The sequence below is a fragment of the Pinus tabuliformis genome, chromosome 7 (genome assembly GCF_031772625.1).
Source record: "Pinus tabuliformis cultivar Carrire ecotype Pingquan chromosome 7, CPIR1, whole genome shotgun sequence".
Classification (NCBI taxonomy): Eukaryota; Viridiplantae; Streptophyta; class Pinopsida; order Pinales; family Pinaceae; genus Pinus; species Pinus tabuliformis.
Genome location: NC_142293.1, coordinates 765,312,885 through 765,334,057, shown reverse-complemented (window position 1 = coordinate 765,334,057; position 21,173 = coordinate 765,312,885). Strand labels below are relative to the sequence as shown.

Below are 21,173 nucleotides of genomic sequence, written 5' to 3'. Positions count from 1 at the left end.
TAAAATCAATTTACTCAAGTTTCAAAAAAAAAAAAAAATTGGCAATTTAGGAACATTTTTAAGAGCTCTATATTGTATTATGATCCAAATTCATGAACAGAAATGGAGTGGATTTATGTCACAGATCAGAAATAGAGACATCAAGCCAATAACCTCAGAAATCTAGGTCTCAAGTGCTTTCGAGCCTTCAGAGTTTCCGAATAAGTCTATAGTTGTTAGGTAACTTACGTAGGTTTTTTTTTTGGATTTAGAACCATGGGAAGGGATGTGTTATTCTGGCATAGGTTTTGGCATGAGGGTATAATAAAGTTAGAGGCGGCCTCAGATTGGTGGGATGAAGTTGATGAATTCCAGAAGTGGCAGGATGACATTTATTACACACTCTGTGCTGCTTATTCCCTGGTTGCAGCGGTATGTAGTGCCCACAATAGGATGAAATCCTTGTTTGTGCAGCAATTGAAAAAGCACTCTAGCTTGGTTGGCTTGCTGCAGCTTAAAACTATGCATCAAGAGAATATTATAAATGTAGGCAGAAGAGCGGCGACCTTTTGCATTCATGTCAATAAAGATCTTTAGTGCTGTATTAAACATGCCCAGTTTACATAAAACGCAAATAAGTTCCTCACAGCACTCCAGACGAGGAATCAATGCTTTAGCAGTCATCTCTTCAAAGAATGTAAGTGCCAGATCCACTTTCCCTACCTTACAAAGGCCACTTATTAAAACACTGTACAATCTACTGGACGGAGAATAATTCCTTGAGAGGGCTTCAAAAAGTTCAACGCATCAACCAATTCCTTACACTTCAAGTAACCATGTAACAAGCTAATATGGGTATTAGAGATGGACAAACACCCATTCTCATGCATCTTGTCATAAACTTGCCTAGCAATGTCAGGGTGGCCTGCATTACAAAGCCCATTTATAAAGACATTAGAGATTTTGGCATTAGGGGGGTGACCTGGCACATGCATATCTAACAACTGAAGAACTTGATCTGAGTAGTCTAATTCACACACAACTTTAATCACCATTCTGAACAAATAGCGACTTGGACAATGGCCGTACTCTTGCATTTCAAGCAGCAATTTTGAAGCTATCCCCGCCCTTTTTGCCAAACAAAAGCCTTTTATTAAACCAGAATAAGTATCCTTGTTCAGAACTACATTTGCTCTTCTTAGTTTTCTCGGCACCAAATATCTGTCATCTACTCTACCAGCCTTGCAGAGAGCAGAAATGAATGTGGTGCAGGTGGAATTGCTTGGGACATCCTTTCCTTTAATCCCTTTGTCAATAATGTCCTGCATTTCATCCAATTTCCCAGCTTTGTGCAAAGTTTTCACAAGGGTGAAATATGTTCGTTTCCAAGGGGTAAATCCCGATGCTATCTCGTCATCTAGAACTCGACAGGCAGTGTCCAATTTGCTGGCTCTACAGAGGGCATTGATTAGATGGTTATAAGCCAGATTATCTGGGGAAAAGCCAAATTTTGATCTTCTATTGAAAAAAATCAAGTGCAATAAGTAACAAACCTCCCTAAAAAAAAACACAAACCAGTGCATTCATGGTATTACTGTCAGGGAAAACATGCTTGTTTTTCATCTCAATCAGTAAATTGTAGGCCTTGTCAAGTCTCTTTGCCCCCAAAAGTCCACTTAGCAAAGCATTGTAGCAAGACCATCCAGGAATAAAACCTCGTGGAGTTGTCTCCTCAAAGTATTTCAGTGCCTCATCCACTCTCCTTCCCTCTACAAGAGCCTTGATCCATGCATCATGCACTTTAGGCATCGAGACATGCCCCTCTTTCCTGATTTCCTCAATCAGTCTGCGGGCTTCATCGGTCCTCTTGCCTTTGCAAAATGCACTGATAAGTACAACAATTGCAGCTTCATTCACAGTACAACCATTATGCCTGAGGTCGTCGAACAATCGTTTGGCCTCCTTTAATTTCCCCTGCTTGCAGAGACTAGTGATCATTGTGCAATCACTAGATGCATTCCTAAGGCGCCCACGGCAAATCTGTTTGTAAATTATCTCGACAACATCGAAGCAGTTCTGCTCCACCAATCCATTCAACAAGGCATTGTATGAAATCTTATCTAAATCCAATCCCTGAAACCTCATTCGCGAAAACATCTGCAGAGCAAGATCGGACTCCCCAGCAAAAGCGTAGCCCGTGATTAATATTTTATAGTACCGCTCACCGCGCACTCTTCTCTGCTTCTGGAACGAATCCAGCCAATCCAATATCACCCTCGTCATTTTGGCTTCGGAGAGCATTTTTAATATCGTGTAATAGGCAGCTCCAGTGTGTCGATATCTCAAGGCCCAATCAAAAAACCTCAACCCTAACAACAAATCATCTTTGTGCTGCTTCAAAACCTTGACAACACATTCTTCTGTCAATCTGAGATTGAGCTGAGTGAGTGCATTTTCTATATTAAAACCCTCCCTTTCTCTGCTCTGCGAGAGCACCTCATGGATATTTTCGATAGCATTCTCCATCTCTTCGCATCTCTGCCCGATCTCTGGGTGTGGATGCCAATGCTGGAAGAGTGAAGCAATGTCTCTAATCCCCACATTACTTGCAGCTGCAATGTTATCAACAGAAGTTGTGCGGTGTTTAAGCAGAGCCTGCCATTGAAGTCCTGAAATTTTGATCCCTTCTGTGTTATGGCGGTAATTTCTCTTTCTTCCATTGAAAATTCGGATGCATCTTCTCAGCATCGTTGTTCATTCTTAAACCCTATACACCGAACGCTAATACTAAAATCCAAACCCTGAAAATGTAAAATCAATGAACAATAGCTCAATTGCTGTCTGCGCATTTCCGTTACTTTATATGACCGCTGCAACAGATCATCAATGTTCTCTGTCCCACGCTGAAGGAAAAGAGGCAATCCCGAATGAATCCATATTTTAACCCATAACAATTCCAAGATATCCTCATCACTATCAGTGTTTTCAGCACTGAGCATCATAATTCCGCGCACTTCCGTTATTTCATAATTGCACATCTAATTTTCCTATAATAGCTTAACTGGAATCTTCTATTTATTAAAAAAAAAAAAATCTCAACATAATCTCCTAACTCTACTTCTGGTTTACTCCTGTTCGAACAACTGTTATCATTAAATCTAAATAACACAGTCTTCTTATTAAGAAAGGTTAAACTCTACGGTTGAGATCTGAAAATTCATTTTCAATACTTAGTTATTCGCTTTATTATTTACGATTTTGAAGTTTGAAAGAAAATTAAATAGAGTTAATTAAAAATCAAATTTATAACAAGAATCCCCAACAAAACAAGTAATGATTTGGGATGTTTCAAAACTAAATCAAGAAGAATTCGCTGATGAAAATAGCAGACTCGATTGGTGCCTATGCGCATGCAAATAGATGGTCTATTAAAGATTTAGATACCATCAAAAGCAAAAAGAGAAATTTGATTCTCTTGAAGCTAAACTACAACAACAAGAATCTCTCAGTGAAAAGGAATATCAACAACAAACTAATCTTCTACACCCACGGCATCAGGATTAGCTTCAAAAACTTGAAAAGTGCCTGAAACAGGAGTGTGCACAACTACACGAGGCATCAACAAAATGATTTCTAGCATTACAGCTAAGAAGGACAATAAAATAAATCAACTGCTTTTACAGATCGAAGACCTCCAGGAATATCAATCAAGTTTAATTTTATTGACTAAATGCATGAAAGTATATGTGAACTCTTGCTCTCTGGATTGTATCTTGTTTTTATGGCCAGACATTTAATTTATTTTTCACCTTTTTAATTACTAGCAGAATGGTGCAACTCATTGCACATCAGATCTTACGATTTACAAAAATGGAGAAGTCCACTGCTGGGAACAGAGCCTATGATGATGAAGGAACTCAGGTCTGGGGTGTAAAAGATGGCCCTTATGAGTTCAAACCTGCAACAACTTCAAGTTCAAATGGGTCTTTTCTTCCATTAGATTTTTCATCTATTTCTTTAGGCAAGAAGCTAGATGATAAATCATTTGTAGTTGATGGACCTTGAAGAGTACATACCTTTCTCAGCCACTAAATGGTCTTATAATGGAATGGTAAGGATGGGTTCCATTCTAATGCTTGGAAATAATATTCCAAAGCCTTCGTATGTTCCCCATTACTTGTATGCACAAGACCTATAGTATATAGTATATAACTTCGATCATAAGGATCAGTTTCCAGTCGCATAGCTTCATAATAATTTTGTAAAGCTTCCGCATATTCCCCTTCCGATTGAGCTGACATTCGTTATGGTCGTTCATTCCATTGAAATGATTTCCTCTTCAAAACCATACCTGAGATTCCCACCTCTTACGGCTCCTCCTTTCTTTACAGTAGGTAATATGGGGAGTAATTCGTGGAATTGAAAAAAAGAAAAAAAAAATCAAATTAAATAATTCATAAGAACCAGGATATCTCATTTTATCTAAACTGTAGATATCATCATATGCTGTACCTTCGCATGGCCGTCCAAATATCGTAGACTTCAACCTTTTCCAGGTTGCAAAGAGGCATACGAATAAAATGAGCAGGAAGCCGCCCTCGACACCTAAAGTTATTGATAATTATTTAATTATTTAATAAATAATAATTTAATTATTCAATTGTAAACAAGATTTTTCTTGATTCTTGGTATGGATTCGAAATGACTAGTTTGCTTATAGAGCATAAATGCACCCAGCCGTATATGTCTGGTTGTTGAATTAATGGTCTGCTCAAATTTAACCTGGTCTGTTCAAATCCAATCCTATATAGCACCGTGTACGTGTATTTGTGGCCCATTGGTTATTGGTTATTTTCGGAGTTGTGTTTTGGGAAATTTTAATTTGTGTTATTTAAATTGATTTTTAACTAGATTAATTAACCTTGAACATATTTCGGATCGCATTGATTATTCAATCTTCTTGAACATATTTCGGATCGGTTGCATCCGTTGAACCTTGAGCAGCCTGTGCAAGAGTGGGATACAAAATTCAATGAGATATTGGGTCCTCGTGTCAGGCGATTTGCATGTTGTTATCTGCTCTATGACAGCTCTATGACAGACACAGTTTCAAGATTTAAGTCAAGGGCTGCATTTTGGGAAAAGGTTCAAGGAGTGAAGAAAGTTGTAGTTGCTTTAGCAGCTGAAGAAGGCAGAGAGACTGATTTTTTTTTGCAGGCTATCGGCATCTAGGGTTTGTACACACAGAAAGGTATAAGGTTTTAAGAATTGTTTTCTCCTGGCATCCAGTTTTGCAGTTCAGATTGAGTTTTTCAGGAACAGGAATAAGCTGGCTTCTCAAGTCGTTTTTGAAAAGCTACGGCTGAGTGATGACCACTACCGTTGAAAGAGGATTTCTGCATCTCTATTGTTATTAAATAGCTTGGCAAGTGGTCCAATACCTTTGGGATCATTAAACTCTGTTTAGGCAACCTGAAGAACTTTGATGAATTGTTCTTATATGTTATAGGTTGTACATGCATTATGAGGTCAATAGCAACAAATGTTGGTCCTGACAGTTAAAATTGCAAAAGGAAGGTCTTTATGATAGATATTCATCCAGTTGTTCATGTTGCATAGGGAATTTTGCTTGATTATGGCACAAGTATAGTTATTGGTAAAACTGCCACTGTTGGAAAAAGATTCTTCCAGTACCTTGGAATTGAAGCATATACTTGCCTATATCTATTCAGTTTTTAAACCCATGAAAAAGTTAAGATTGTTCTTAACTGGATTGCAGAGAATCCAAAACTCTTGAAGAACCCAAAGATAATCGAGGAAATAGTTGAAGTGTGGAGAAATTAAATCCGATGGCACATACAGATGAGTCTTTCTGGTTGAAGAATAGTAATATGGTCAGATCAATTCAATGTCTAAAACCAAAGAAGCTCCAGTTAAGAGGTGTATAGGTGGGAAGGATATATTGCCAGAGAGGAATTGTTTATAAAAGCTACTGGCTAATTGTTTCACTTTCAACGATTAAGTGAGAGGCAAAACCTTCATGAATTTGTTTGAGCATTTCAAGCTTGCAAGGGGCGTTTTTAGGACTTTTCAAACGAATCCATGAGAGGTTTTGATGCACTATTGATTACATTCTATGTAGTTAGCATCTTTTTATTTATTTATTTATCTCTAGATAGTGTGTACCATTAGGTATCCACTAGAAAGGAGTGGTATGTATTTATTTTAAAGTGCCAATGGTAGTTGTACAACATTGAACTTTCAGAACATGGATCATGAAGGTAAACTCAAGTCTCTAAGAAGGTGCAGTAGGCATTGTTAGGTCCCCCAGCAAGCAATGGCATATGTTTATTTTCAAAGTACTGATTGTGGTTCCTAACAAAATTGAAGATTTAGAACATGGTAAACAAAGGTGGATTACGTCATAGGTGAAATATCAAACAATAATTAACACAATTATTATTGACCATTACAAATATTGAAGTCCAAGCCTAAGGTGGGTAGTTCCTCCTATGAAAAAGGCATAGGCATCCCCTATGAATTTGAGTTAATACAAATTTATTGCTATCTTAATTGCATGATTGAATGAATAAAACTAGAGAGATTTCTCCTAAATTAGTCAATCTGTCATTTGAAGGACGGTGGGTGTTATTAATTATTGCTTTAATTAGTTGTGATTTTGATTATGATGATTTTGTTGGAAAAGTTTATGTATGACGCTTCCTTTAACTATTAATTTTAATAATATCTATAATGTATGTTTTATACATTTATACAAAAATTGGGTTGCAATGTTCCCCAGATATAGTCCTTCAGTTATAACGAAATTCGTGTTATAGATACCTTGGGAAAATTTTAACCTGCCCACCAGAAGGTTGGCAGGAGTTTCAGGAAGGGTTCCTAAGATTATGTGTCGCCGTTTCTCCTTTCTGTTCTAAGGACTTCGGGACGAAGTCCATTGTTAAGAGGGGGTGTATGTAGTGCCCACTCTAGTTTCCTGACCCTAATACGACATTATCTTAGACACTCTATTCTTCGAGGACCTCAGATTGAGGATCTGGACCCATGACACTATTATTAGCGATTGAGACATTCATGGTTGTGATGTTTATGAATGCTTTCCATTGATATTATGGTAGCATGAATGGTTATGTATCTTATCTATTAGTATTCTGATGATTGCAATATTAAATAGTTAAGTTGGTCTCTATTTGAAATTATGATGAGGGTAGTAAAGAATATGTATGCGCTCTACTAAAAGCATAATGAGGATAAATTTTATGGATAGGTATATTTCTACGATGTTACGATGTTGATTAGCTTAATGAATATGTATGTTTCCATTGATGATTATTGATGATAACCATGAGGGATGTGTCCCCTATGTTACCTACTTACTTTAGTTCAGACTTACAATGGACAATGATGTGAATGACCAGGAATTGTTAATGATGCTGTTATGATAATTGACTAACATTGAGAAACCTTGTTACTGATGATTATTGAGTATGGCAGGAAACCATCAGAGGCACTCGCATATGACATGTCGATGACACCTGGTTTGATGAAAATTTATATTACTTTATCTTTGAAAGTCTAAGTCGATCTTGGAATCTGCCATATATGTTTAACTATATTCTGATGATATATTAATGGTTGCAGGCACAGATTAGTTGCTTGACCGAATGACTCACATATGGGTGATGGGGTTGTACAAGTGGATGGAACTACATGGGAGGGGTGGGACAGAGTCCCTGATCTCACCCACTAGCACTCCCGCCGTGACTTGGGATGGAAGGGTTGAAACACCTTCGCCTTGAAGATCACGATGCCATGAGGGCAGGTTCCAAAGTTGGTTCGCTCATGAGGACTTTACCGGGGGGCGCGCATCAAGGCGGATTCCTTGATCCCCGACACCATTAGTCTCACTATAGCAGGCAACATAAGAGATGATAGTGGTCTATGACGTTGCATTATACTTTCCCCTCGTAATCACTAGATGCTTGAAGGGCAAGTGGTGTGGCACCCTTGGAACTTCAGGGGAATTTCTTGAAGGGCACGACCAACTTGGCACCCTTGGCATCACAAATAAACTATTAGGTGTGGCACCCTTGGAACTTCTAGGGAAGTTCTTGAAGGGCACAACCAAACTGGCACCCTTGACATCACAAATAAACTATTAGGTGTGGCACCCTTGGAGCTTCTAGGGAAGTTCTTGAAGGGCACAACCAAACTGGCATCCTTGACATCACAAATAAGCTATTAGGTGTGGCACCCTTGGAACTTCTAGGGAAGTTCTTGAAGGGCACAACCAAACTTGGCATCCTTGGAATCATCAAAAAATAAATAATAATAAATAAATATAAGCAAGGAATGAAAAACTAGGTAAATTTACATCAAGGGTAAATGATGATTAGAAACCAATGTAATTAAATCAAAAATAAAACTTGGAATAAGGAGGATCATAGGAAGAATTAAAATAGAGTACCTTAAAAACTCTACCCTTCCCATTTTGGAAAATACTAGGAAGATTATGTGGTTTAATTAGGAAAAAGGGGAAATAAAAACATAATGGTAAGGATAAAGATTAATCCTAAACTAACTTAAACCTAATTAAGAAAAGGGGAAGGTGAATTAAAATGAGAATAATAAATTAAATTTAGAGAAATGTAGAGAAGCTCCATGTGTCAACAACCAACATAAGAATATCCATCTAGGAGATAACCTGAGTTAAATTAGGGAGTAGATTGGGGATAAAATCTTGACTCATTAATTGACTTCAAGTAATGAACACAAATTAAGGAATAAAAGGGGGGAATAAAGAGACAACTAGGAGAAGAAATAGGAATCTTGTTGAGGTGAGGAAAATATTAGTTTTAAATAAAAATTTAAGTAAATAATTTTGGGAGACCCTTGATATGAGAATGACACATGGGTGGGTGAATAATCAAGCTATTGAATTATAAAAAAAATAATTAATCATGCATGACATGAAAAGTGCCACCTATGAGGACTCCTATAAAAGAAGGGGCAAGCCATGGGAGAAGGGACTTTTGGGAACCCTATTGTTGGATGGATGAGATGATGTCAGAGCATTGATTGCGAAGCTATAGTGAGTTTGGTGAGGTAGAGGATTTTAGAGAGGGGACTCTTGAGCCAAGGTGTGCTCTCCTCTACCAGCTAGTGCTTTCCTCCATTGTACAACCCCATTGCAGCTCGGGGGTCCGCGGGGAAGAAGAGTACCCAAGGAGTAGGCTGGGAGGTTAACCGGTGGGTCTTCGCATTCGGATCAAGTGCGTCATCATTCACTCGCGGAGGTGACCAGCTACAAGGGAATACCAGCAACAACAGAGCAAGTGGAGTCTTGCCTTCTGGTGAACGGTACATATGTATTTCATTACTATTGGTCTTAGTTAAAAGTATGAAAATGTTATGATATCTTTCCTGAAATGAGTGGCAGGAATGTGTGTGCTAAATAAATTTGAATTTCAATGCGTTTCTTTTCTGGATGTATTTGCTGTTAAAAAAAAAAAATGTATATAGTCTGGATTAGGTCCTCACACCTTTTCCTTTCTTCACCATTTATTCAGATGTCCTGCTCTGTATGTTCTTCTTGAGAGTTACAAGAGGAGAGCAGAATAGGATAAAAATGATAGTGAATGTAGAAATTAATTAATAAAATGACGAAATAAAGGTGATGGAGGGTCTTAATTCTAAATCACGTTAAAAGATATCAACTTGCGTTAAATGGCCTTTCATACTTGATCGTAATCATTCTTTTAATAAATGTCCACTAATGAACCGTTATCCTTAACTTAATGTCCATTACTTCACATCGAAAGTTGGGAAGCACTCTCCTAGAACCATGAGCCCTTTGAGTTGCGATAAAAGCGATTTTGCGATTTGCTATACAATATCGCAGATCACTATATCGCAAAAACTTGTTTACATTTAAGACTTACCACCGTGTGAGTTGATGTGATATGTGATATGCGAGATGCTATCACATTTCACAATATTTACTTATGCTTTATTGAGTAGCGCTGCATGGTTGAAACTGTGATGTGAGAAGGCTATGGGAGTTTTATGATTTCGCATTTCGCGGATCGCAATTTCATGGGGTAAATTTTATAAGGAAGGTCTATCATAATTGTTTTGCGATGCGAGAATCTATCCTTTAAGAGAGGGTCTTTTCAAGGATTATTTTAATATTTACGACTTTCCGGGTGTAAAGTTACTTTTAGGTTATTTTACCATATGGCACTTGTTTATGAAACTCATCGTTTGCGAAGTTTTATACGCTAAAGTATGAAAAGGCAAATTTTCCATGATTTTGCAAGTCCCGTTTTAAAACCTTATTTTATTATAAAAAGGCATGACTAGATACTAGGATTGATTTTTCTGAAGGGTCCCCATTTATTAATGTTATTACTAATACTAATAAATGGGGGGGTTGTTGATAAGCACAACAATTGGCGATTCACTTGGAAGAACCAGTTATCTTTGAGGGTTTTTTGAATTTTTTAAAACTTCCAAAATAGAGATGATTTTGAAAATGAAACTACATTGTACAAAATATAAGGTATATAGTGCTATTTATTAATAACAACATCTTGCTCTAACTATCTTTATTCTGATTATCTTCTTCTCAGAGTTAGTCATTTTACTCACATCAGTCATTACTTAGTCATTTTACTCACATCAGTCATTACTTGGTTGTAAAGATAAAACAAAAGCATCTCTTTAGATCAGTTTTGGTGTACTCATTTGTCGTAGGTAGAGCCTCTGCTGCCAGCAAGCGTTCATAGCCTCGACAGGGTTACTTGTTACCTAGCAATGATCTAGTGTCCCACTTGAGAAGAATGCAATTTTCAAAGATAAATCCTCATATATACTTATTGCTTTTTTTTCTTTTTTCTTTTATTATTCAACTTTTATTTCTTAAAGAACAATGTCTTGGTTTGGTGGCCAAAATTGATAGTGCCATTCACTTGATTTATAACTTAACTAAACAAGCTGGCTCTTGATGAGACCCCTTGTCTTTTGATTGAAACAATCTCGAGCCATTACCCTGTTTTGATATTCAGTATGGCAATGTCAGTTAGTTATAATCTTTATGATCATGATAAGTCGGCTCTTGATGAGACCTATTATTCTTTAAGTTAAAGTGTATAATTGGATTATACCTCGAATCTTGCAAGTTGCTCAAGTGGGGGGGAAGTCATTGGTTCCTTAAGAATTTTCCTGGACGACAATTATAGAATTTAAAAATAACTTTTCTGCAGAGAATCTTTGCTTTGTTATTGATACTTTTTGTGACTGATGTAAGGAAAATTGCTTCCGAAGGTTGATTCTAACCAAAACTCAAATAGTTGAAATAGAAAAACAAGCAAAATTTTCCAAAATAATAGCACTTAACCATATGTTTCATAAATGGAGATTAATTCTCATAACCATTCCTACTTATACAAGCGAAAAAAAAAATTGAAATGAGAAACTATTCTTTTCGTGAAACCAAAAGTGAACATTCTCAACTTGTTTTATTATCAAAAGAAAACTTAACTGAAACTATGATCTACAGAAAAATAGAAGAGATCATCTTCTATGGAAAATATTTCTTTAATATCTGTCCATTAACAGGTAAAGACTCCTTTTTCTCTGCTAAATTTTGTAACATGAAGGTTGATGGGCTAATGAGTTTGACAATCTGGAATGGTCCAAGCCACATCCGTTTGAATTTAGTATGCTTGCCTTTCTCTTCATGGGCTTTATCCCATTTTAATACTAAGTCTCCAAGTTGAAAATCTTTTTTAGATACTGAGTTTGAATCAAAAGAGGCTTTCACTAATTGTTGATGATGCGCGTGGGTAATTTTGGCCTTTTCTCGTTCCTCTTCAAGTTTAAGAATTTGTAATTGTCTTAATTGCATGGATGAGGAAGGAGTTTCTTCAATAAATTGAACTAAGGCTAGTGAAGGAATAACTAGATTTGTTGGTAAGATCACTTCTTTCCCATAAACTAAATTAAAAGGAGAAGTGCTGATAGAGGTTTTCTGAGTTATTTGATCTGCCTAGAGAGCATATACTAAAGACTTATGCCAGTTTCTTTGGTTTTGATCAATAGTCTGTTTAATAATTCTAATAAGGTTTTTGTTCGTCGATTCGGCTAACCCATTTCCTTGTGGATAATAATTAGCAAAATACTTAAGTTTGAAACCCCTTTTGAGAACAAATTTTTTCATGGCATTGCCCGAGAAATATGATGCATTATCAAACATTAAGGCAGAAGGGAAGCCAAACTTGGTGATGATGAATTGATCTATAAATTCAATGATATTTTTAGAGTTGACTGTCTTGAGTGGAACTGTCTCTACCCATTTGGTAAAGTAGTCAATAGCTGTAAGGATGTATTTACGTTGTTTAGAAGAATGAGGAACGATCTCACCTATTATGTCTAATCCCCATTGTTCAAATGGTTGATCAATGTTGACTGGCTGTAATGGAAATGATGGTTTCTTCTGTCTTCCAGCGATAGTTTAACAAATCTTACATCTCCTTATGTAACTGTGTGCATCTTTAAATAGAGTTGGCCAGTAGTAGCCAACGTGCAGGATTTTGTGCGTTGTTGCATCTCCTGCATAATGTCTGCCCACTAGTCCGTCATGGAGTTCCTACAATACTTTTTCTACTTCAGATTTCTCGAGGCATCTAAGGAGAACAAAATCATAATTCATTCTAAACAGTACATCATTGACGATTTGATATTGTTTAGCTTTTAGCCTCAGGGCTCTTTTCTTTGTGTAATTCAAATGTGGAGGGGCATATCCATTTTTTAGATAGAAAATGATATCAGCATATCTTGATTCAGAGTCGTTTAGGCTTACCTCATAAATTTGTACTTCACTATCTGGAGACCGCGACTCTGATATGTTCGATGCTCCTGCCAACATCTTGCAAAAACCTTGACCTTTTACGATGTTTGCTGGTTTAATTTCAGCGTCATATTCTTGCAGGGCCGTGACCCAATTTGCTCTCTTTTCGCCCACATCTTTTTGTACCAGAAGATTTCTTACTGCTAGAAATGGTACTATTATTTTGGTGTGAGTCTTGAGAAGGAAAGGTCTAAAGTGTTTAATTGCTTTGAAAATAGCATAAGCCTGTTTCTCAACATCAGAGTAATTTAATTCAACTCCTTGTAAATTTGAACTAAAGAAAGCAATTGGGGCTTCGACTTTATCTTGATTCGCTTGTGTGAGTATAGAAAGATATGATTTCTCGGAGGTGAAATAAGGTGAAAGGATTGGAAAAATTCGTCATTGCTAGAGATGGGGCATTTATAATTGCTTGTCTTATCAAGCTGAACGCTTCATGTTCTGAATGACCCCATTTGAAGGGGGTGTTTTTCTTTATCATGGCTTGGAGGGGTGACACAATCCTTGAGAAGTCAGGGACAAATCTCTTAACAAAATTTATTTGACCAAGGAAAGACTACATTGCTTTTTTATTATGGGGTAAAGATATCTCAGAAATTTCCTTGATCCTATCTGGGTCAATATGGATTCCTGATTTGGATACTATGAATCCAAGAAGTTTTCCTTCGCTCAATGCAAAAAAGATTTTTTGGGGTTAAGTGAAATTCCATATTTTTGATAATGTTGAAAGATTTGTTTTATGTCTCTTAGATGATTACTACATTTTTTTGAATATACCGTTATGTCGTCTAAATAGATTACCATTGATCTGTTTACTAATCCCTTAAACGCAATGTCCATGGCTCTTTGAAACATGGCACCAACATTGATTAGCCAAAATGGCATCTTTTGATAAGCATAAGTGCCCCATTTTATTCTGAACGTAGTTTTCAATTGATCATCCGGGTGGACTAAAATTTGATTATACCCTGGAAGGCCATCTAAAAAGGAAATTAACTCTGACCCTGTGAATAATTGTAATATCTGTTCCATGGGGGGCAATGGAAAATTATCCTTTTGGCAAGCTTTATTGAGATTGAAAAAATCTATACAAATCCGAATATCGCCATTTTTCTTCCTGACTGGGACGAGATTGGAGACCCATCTGGAATTTCTGACAGGAAAAATAATCTTGGTTCTTAGTAATTTGCTTAACTCAGATTTAATTTGGCTTTCCAAATTAGGATGTATTTTTTTTTTAATTTCTGTTGAACAGGTTTTTCATCGGAGATCATAAGAATTGTATGCTGAATAATTGAAGTGTCATAGGTTTTAAGATCATCGTAATTCCAAGCGAAGACACTCTTGTATTATTTCAACAATCAAATAAAAGCTAGTTTTTCTTCAGATGTTAGGCCAAGACCTAGGTTGATGTTTTGTAGTTTCATGTTGGTCCCCAGATTGATTAATTCATATCTCCAAGTCAAACTCTGGAGTTTTGAATTGGTAGATCGTTTAAATCTGTCTTTTAAGTCATATAGGTCCTCTAACTTGACGATGGATTTTGGTATAGCATTATTGTGGCTTTCTTGTTTCAGTTGATTGTCATGTTGGTCCTCGTCAATTATCTAATCATTGTAAGAGCCTTCTGAAGTAAGAAAACTCACGATATTAGGGTCATTGTTGAAGACTCTCCAGTTGGTAATGTTATCAAGAATAGAGGGTCTAAAAATTAATTCAATCAAGAATCTATCTGGGCTGTAGTCCTCTGATGGAATAAGCTTGGAAGCTACCTTAGTAAGAAGATCGGCACTAGCGTTTTGGAGTCTTGGAATAGATGAAATATTAAACGCTGTAAAGTGTGAGGTCAGGTCTTGTACTAGAGATTGATAGTGTTTCAAATGGCCCGACAGACAGTGTATAGTATTTCTTACTTGTCTAATGACAATTTCAGAGTCTCCAAACACTTAAAGGTATTTGATATTAAGTCCAATTACTTTGTATAACCCTTGAACCAATGCTTCATATTCAATGGTGTTGTTTGTGCAATCGAATTAAAGCCTACATGCTAACACAATTTTCTCTCCTTTTGGACTAACTAATATACAACCTGCTCCTGCCCCATTGTTGGATTTAGAACTATCGAAAAATAATTTACAAAACAAGGTTTTATTTATTGGTTTATCTACAAAATTAATACATTTAGAAGTGTCAGTTTGAGAAAAAATTTCTATTTAACATAAAATGGAATTTTCCAAAAAAGGTGAAGTGTGAGCATTGAAATTTCCTAAGAATGACTCAAGAGAATAATTTCCAATTATGTTGTTGCTATATGCTATAGGCTCGTTTTCTCCTTCTAACTCTGTCACTATGTACTTTTGATGTTTTTCTCCTTCAACTTTGATCTGATTTGGTTTGTCATTGTAGGGGAGCCACATATGAGACCAGTCAATTACAAAGTAACTGTGAAGCTTTTCTGACTAATACCTACTAAGGATTAGTCCATAAAATTCAGGAATGTCAGCCACAAGTATATCAATGACTTGACACACTTTTGGGTTTGACGAAAGTCTTATGGTTACTTGATTAAGTTCTCCGACAACTTTGACTTGAGAGCGATCTAGCTGTACTATTCGTACTGCAGATTTCTGAGGCTGAATGTTTAACTTAGCACAAACTGTCTTAGGTAAAATGTTAGATGATGCACTAGAATCAACTAGACAGTTGTGCAAATTTTTATTAAAAACTTGAAAAGTAAGGAGAAATGGCGGAGTATGGGATTTGGATCTTCCACCAATCAGAGCAATGTCGGTTGGGTCAATCTTATTTGCATTGCTATTTGGAGGTCTTCCCATTTCATGAGCAGCCTGTGAAATCACAGTGGCGGAAAGAGGCGTAGTAGGTACTGCATTGAGTTCTTTCAAGAGTAATTTATGTTGATGTTTTAACTTACTGAGCTCATGAAGAGTAATTTTTGCTCTAGTTTTCTTCATATCTTCAACAATGTTGTATTCCATTTCATTTGAGATGATAAGCGTTTTAGATGAAGATGTCGAATCAGATTGGATTGGGTTTGTCTAAGTAGACTTCGGTGAGGATTTTTTACGTACGATTTTATCTGTGGGAGGTGGAATTGGGTTTTTTTGTTTTGTACTAGACTGTGGAGGATCAAGTTGATTTCTACTTCTAGTAGCAACAGTTAATGCTTCTTGATCTTCCTCATTTGGAAGAATGAAGTCCCACATTCCTTATAGTTCTACGATTTATTCATTGTCAGTTTGTTCCTTAATTGAAACTTCTTCCTCTTCCCCTTCTGATTCAGCGTTGGTTATAGCACTTGGAGGTTTAGGACCGGTTCGAGGATTTCTTTTAAAGGGTTTAAAAGGTTTCTTGGAATAGGTTTCTGCTACTTGTTTCTTTATATCAACCATTTTATTGGACATGGTCTTCAAGACTTTTTGTAACCCTTCGAGGTCGAAAGGGTCCTTCGGTTGTTTCTTTTTAGAATCGTCTATAAATGGCACTTTTTTAGATTTCCTTTCATCTAAAGCGTTTTTCTTTTCTATGGCTAGGATATGTTTCTCTACAGCTATTGCCTCTTTCATGTTTTCTGCTAATGTTGGTTTGGCAACTCTGTCTACAAAGATGGCTGAATTTGAAGGTAAAGCAAAAATATACCATTCATTTTGGACTACATCGCTAGGCATTGACGCTGTTGGTATTTTGTTCAATAATTTATTGAAGCGAGAGTTGAAGTCCTTAAATGGTTCCTTTGGTTCGAATTTTAAATTGAAGAGGTTATTTATTAAGGTTGTTGTGGACCTATCATCCCCAAATTTTGTTAAAAACTGTTCTTGAAATATATCCCAGTTATTAATGGAGCCTGATGGTAATGAAAAATACCATGATTCTGCTGCTCCTTGTAAAGTATAGGGAAATCTTTTTACAACTGCGTCCTCTTCTGTTATTCCATTCAAATTAACAGATAGTATAAAATTATTTATGTGTTCTTCGGCTAGTTGGCCATTGTCAGGATTGAATTTGGGCAACCATTTCTCAGGATGAGCTGGTAATTGAGATAAAGGTGCAGCCATTCTTACAGCCCCTGGATTGGCCCATGGCCTTGGTGGTGGATTTCCTGCCATCGTCGGGATATGAGTAGAAGAAGGTGTGGCAGTAGCTGAAGGTGATTGGGTAGAGGAGGATGTTGCTCCTGTACCTGTATGAACCACGATTTGGAGTTGGGGGATGGATGAGTGTTCTTGTGATGATATGGATGGGATGGCGGAAGAAAATGATGATAGAACCTCACTATGAGATTCTGCGGGTGTTTTCCTAGCTTTCTTATGACTCGATAGAGGAAACTCAACTGGTGGGATTCCTAGTTTTTCGCTTTGTGCTCTAGTCAGTCGTTGAGATGGGGTTCGATGAGAAGTGACACTACCTTGGGATAACTCAGATTGTTCTTGAGATATTGAAATCCCCTGTAGCTTATGGATTAAAGTTTGTAATTCAGGGGGATATGAAGAAGAATGATCTGGGTTGTTTGGGATTTCAGTAATGTGCTCTGTATTTTTCTTTTCAACTTCTGGTTCGAAGATAGGAGATTTGGAATGTGAACGAGAAGCTGAGGGTGATGGTGAGGAAGTTTTACTCTTAGAATGGCGTGAAGATGTATATTTACTTGCCATTCATAGTTAGGACTTCCTTCTAGCACCAAATATGTTGAAGGCTCGAAAAACCATGACTCCAACAAGGGGGATAACCACCCGGTCCGGACCTTAGGACAACTCCTTTTCCGTTTGGAATAGTGGCTTCGACTGAGGACGATGGGACTCGTTTCCCAATCTATTTGTAATGTTTGTGCTAACAGGATGATGTTTTTATTTTTTTGGGTTTTATGGGGTAAATACTTATTCTAAAATTTATCTATCTTCTAACTATCATATGCAATCTATCATAATCAAAGAAAACATCTAACTTTAAGACTATCCCAGGAATAACATTTATATATGCGATCTAAAATGATTTCTGAAAGTAATTGATAATAAAGATCATTCAATTACGATAAGAAGAGAATTCGTTTAATAATGATCGTTTCGTATAAAAATTTAGCCAAAACGATATGAGAGATATATTGCATAAAGAGTCATTCATATATTCAGCATAAAGAATAAATCATCATCATACAAAAGTGCAATAATGATAACTAAGAATTTAGACTTTCATACATAAATAACTGAAAATGATTTATTGCTTGATACACAAGTAAAAAGCATTAAGAGATAGAAGTACCATTTGTAATACGTCCTACTCATGTGCTCCAACAATATTGATCTACCTTCAAATCACTTAACATCAACTAAGAGTACAAAAGTGCAATTTCAGTAGAAGATGCTAAACTCAAGTAGAAAATAAATCTTGTTCCATTAATTTTACCAAAACCTCCTCAAAGGGGCAAAAGTGCATGTTTTGAAGAATTTTTTTGATAAAATTTCTGGACCCCTCTCTAAATGCATGAGAGGGGTTTAAATACTAATCTATGAAACTAAAAATAGAAATTACAAAAATAGATGAGGAGGTTTAAATGACCTGCCTCATTTTAAGCGAAAATAAACAAAAACAAAAACAAAATATGTCTATGACTAATCCTGCATCTGGTCTTTGAGATCGCAAATATCTAGCATAGGCTTAAGGAGTGTTGGTTGGCTGACTTCAGCTTTTAGTTGTCCTATAAATACGGCATTGGTGAGTGTTGGCACCATTTTCTCGGTGGAAGTGATCAGGCACCTCAGGGTCATCCATTGGCTGTGCGGTTTCACTAGGTATTGCCAATATGCCTCCCAGTTCAACCTGGTTACTCGTCTGATTGCCTCTGCCCTTTCCTCCACTGCCTGTTTCCATACTGCTTGAAGCTGTTCTATATTTGGAAGAAAGCCAGGGGTGGTTTCTGCTACCAAATTAGCATTGTGTAAATTCTCATTCACACATTCGATGACGCTATTTGCTGCTGCTGCTACATCCTCCATTACCTATTCTGCCTCTCTCAGTCGAGAATCCCATTTCGCAAATAAGATTTATTTATGCAATTCATCTAATTTAGGCATATTTGTTCTTTTCCCATCCTCGAATTTCTGCCAATTTAAGAAGTCTGAAACTTTCTTAAGAATTGTATCATATTCAAGTCGTAATTCTACAACTTGATTCGTTATGTTATCGCTCATTTCGCAGTGAGGATTCCACTGCGAAATCTTTTGGCATAATAACTCTTTCTGGTGTAAAAGCTGGGAATTGAGGCCAAGTGCTTCTGTGACAAACTGTTCAATCTTGGGGTCATATTTATGCAGTTCTGTTATGCTCTGTAGCTACACTTCTTTACCTGCTAAACTGCTCTGATGTGCTATTTGCATTGCCTGAAAATCTTGCTGAAGTTTAGCCAACTACATTTCTACTTGTTAGTTGATACTGGCCTACTGTAACTGTTGTTCTAATAACAAAATTCTGGCTTATTTTTCTTTGAGTAGCCATTGTACCTCTGTTGCCTTGTCAATGGTTGTTGAAGCATATGCGCCTACGACCTGCAAGAGTCTAGTGAGGTTAGCCGTTGGATCTGTAGATGGGTCTTTCCAAAGAACATCTAGAGGTTCATCCTCAAGAGTGAGCACGGAATCCAACTTTCTTTTCTTTCTTTGTATTCTAACAACGACTTTGTGTTGAGGGCTGTAGAATACATCTAGAGGAGGAATTTCCTCTATTCTCAATACAATCTCAGATGTGGGAGCAATGGGAATATGCTCTGTTTCCTAAGTTGTAACAACTCCTTCTGTTACAATTTCCGTGGTCATTTCTTGTTGGTTTGTTGGTGGCTTTGTGATTTGTTCCTCTGTGTTGAGTCTCTTATTGAAATTGTCCCATTCTTCTTCTAAATCAATTACAAACGGCTTTGCTTGCTGTGTAAGAGGAGTTGAGGTTTTGGCTTGTTTTACGAGCGAAGTCTGCTAATTAGACTTTGCTTTGGACTGGGTTGTGTCTTTAATTGATTCCTCACTCTTACTGTTTTCATTCTATGATATTTTTTCAAATTGATCGACATACTTTTCTGCAGATTCATTTCTAGAACTTGTTTTGGATTTTTCCTTTGAGTCTCCATCTATGCTTGCACTAGGAGTAGGATCTCTCATTGGCTCAATGAGTAGTTGGTCCAATGGGACCCTAGATAACCTCCTTCTCATGTAGTTATCAAATGTTTGAAGACCTTCTTGATCAAAAAGTATTTGTGCCATATGTTGTACTTCTTTGAAGGTGTTTTTCTACAGGAAAACATCATCAAAGGGGTCTTTTTCATGGGTAAATATTCTTATTTTGACCATTGTATTAAAATCTTTGACAATACCGAAGGGATCATATTGTCTTCCCGGGAACTTGGGTAATTGTAAAGATAATACATTGTCAACTTCTTTGAAAGCATGTCCTAAGTCATGCAATGCAAATACTCCACATGTTACAGGAAATTGGGGCCAAATGGCCTTCTTGGAATCCTTCAATATCTTACTCATCCCTCCTTCGCTGCATGTCTGATAGGCTATCTCTCTAGCCATCAGTTTGTCTGGGACATAGAAAGGTAGAACATGGGGCGAGGCAATACTGTCGAACACTCTGATATATGTGAATAATTCTTCCCCGAACCATCTAGCTATGGGGAGAATATCTACTTTGGCTTCTTGGGAGAACCTAGGGGCATCTCGATTGTAAATCCTTTTGTGAATCAAAAGCATAACCCCATGACAAATCTTGAAGAAGTGTGGTACGAAATTAGACTCCCACATGACTTTGTGATATATTTGAATAGGAAGTGGATTTTGAGCAATCCACTTCCATCCCATAAGAAGAAACTTGGAACCAAAACAAACAGCATCCAAAACATAGGCGCTCATGAAAAATGGAGGGTAAACCCTCGAAGCAATACTCCTTTTTCTTCTATACTAAAATCGCCATAGCTAAGTTATCAGACAGGATTTGAGCCCAACTCATTATTGTAGCGTTGATGGCTGCATCTATTAGGGGTAACCATTCTGATGATAATTTGTTGTGTTTGGTTTACCAAACAATCTACATAGCATAGCGGCAACAAAACAGAAAGGGGAACTGAGAGAATCAGTGGTGTACATACCGTTCTTATCTTTCTTGAGTCTTTATTCATTGTTTGACCAATTCTTCATGCATTCTACCAGGTCTTCATTTTCCTTGACGAACTTCTCGACAAACTGCTTGTTGTAGATGGCCT

At 36.9% G+C, this 21,173-nt stretch overlaps 1 protein-coding gene across 1 annotated transcript; it reads right to left on the bottom strand.

Annotated features, from left to right (window-relative positions):
* Window positions 1–321: 321 nt before the first annotated feature.
* Window positions 322–2,819, bottom strand: LOC149249797 (pentatricopeptide repeat-containing protein At1g71210, mitochondrial-like). Its single transcript, XM_089453478.1, is given in 3 exon segments — window positions 322–779; window positions 782–1,494; window positions 1,529–2,819. Coding segments are annotated over 3 exon segments (2,370 nt in total). The 5' UTR covers window positions 2,728–2,819.
* Window positions 2,820–21,173: the final 18,354 nt, after the last annotated feature.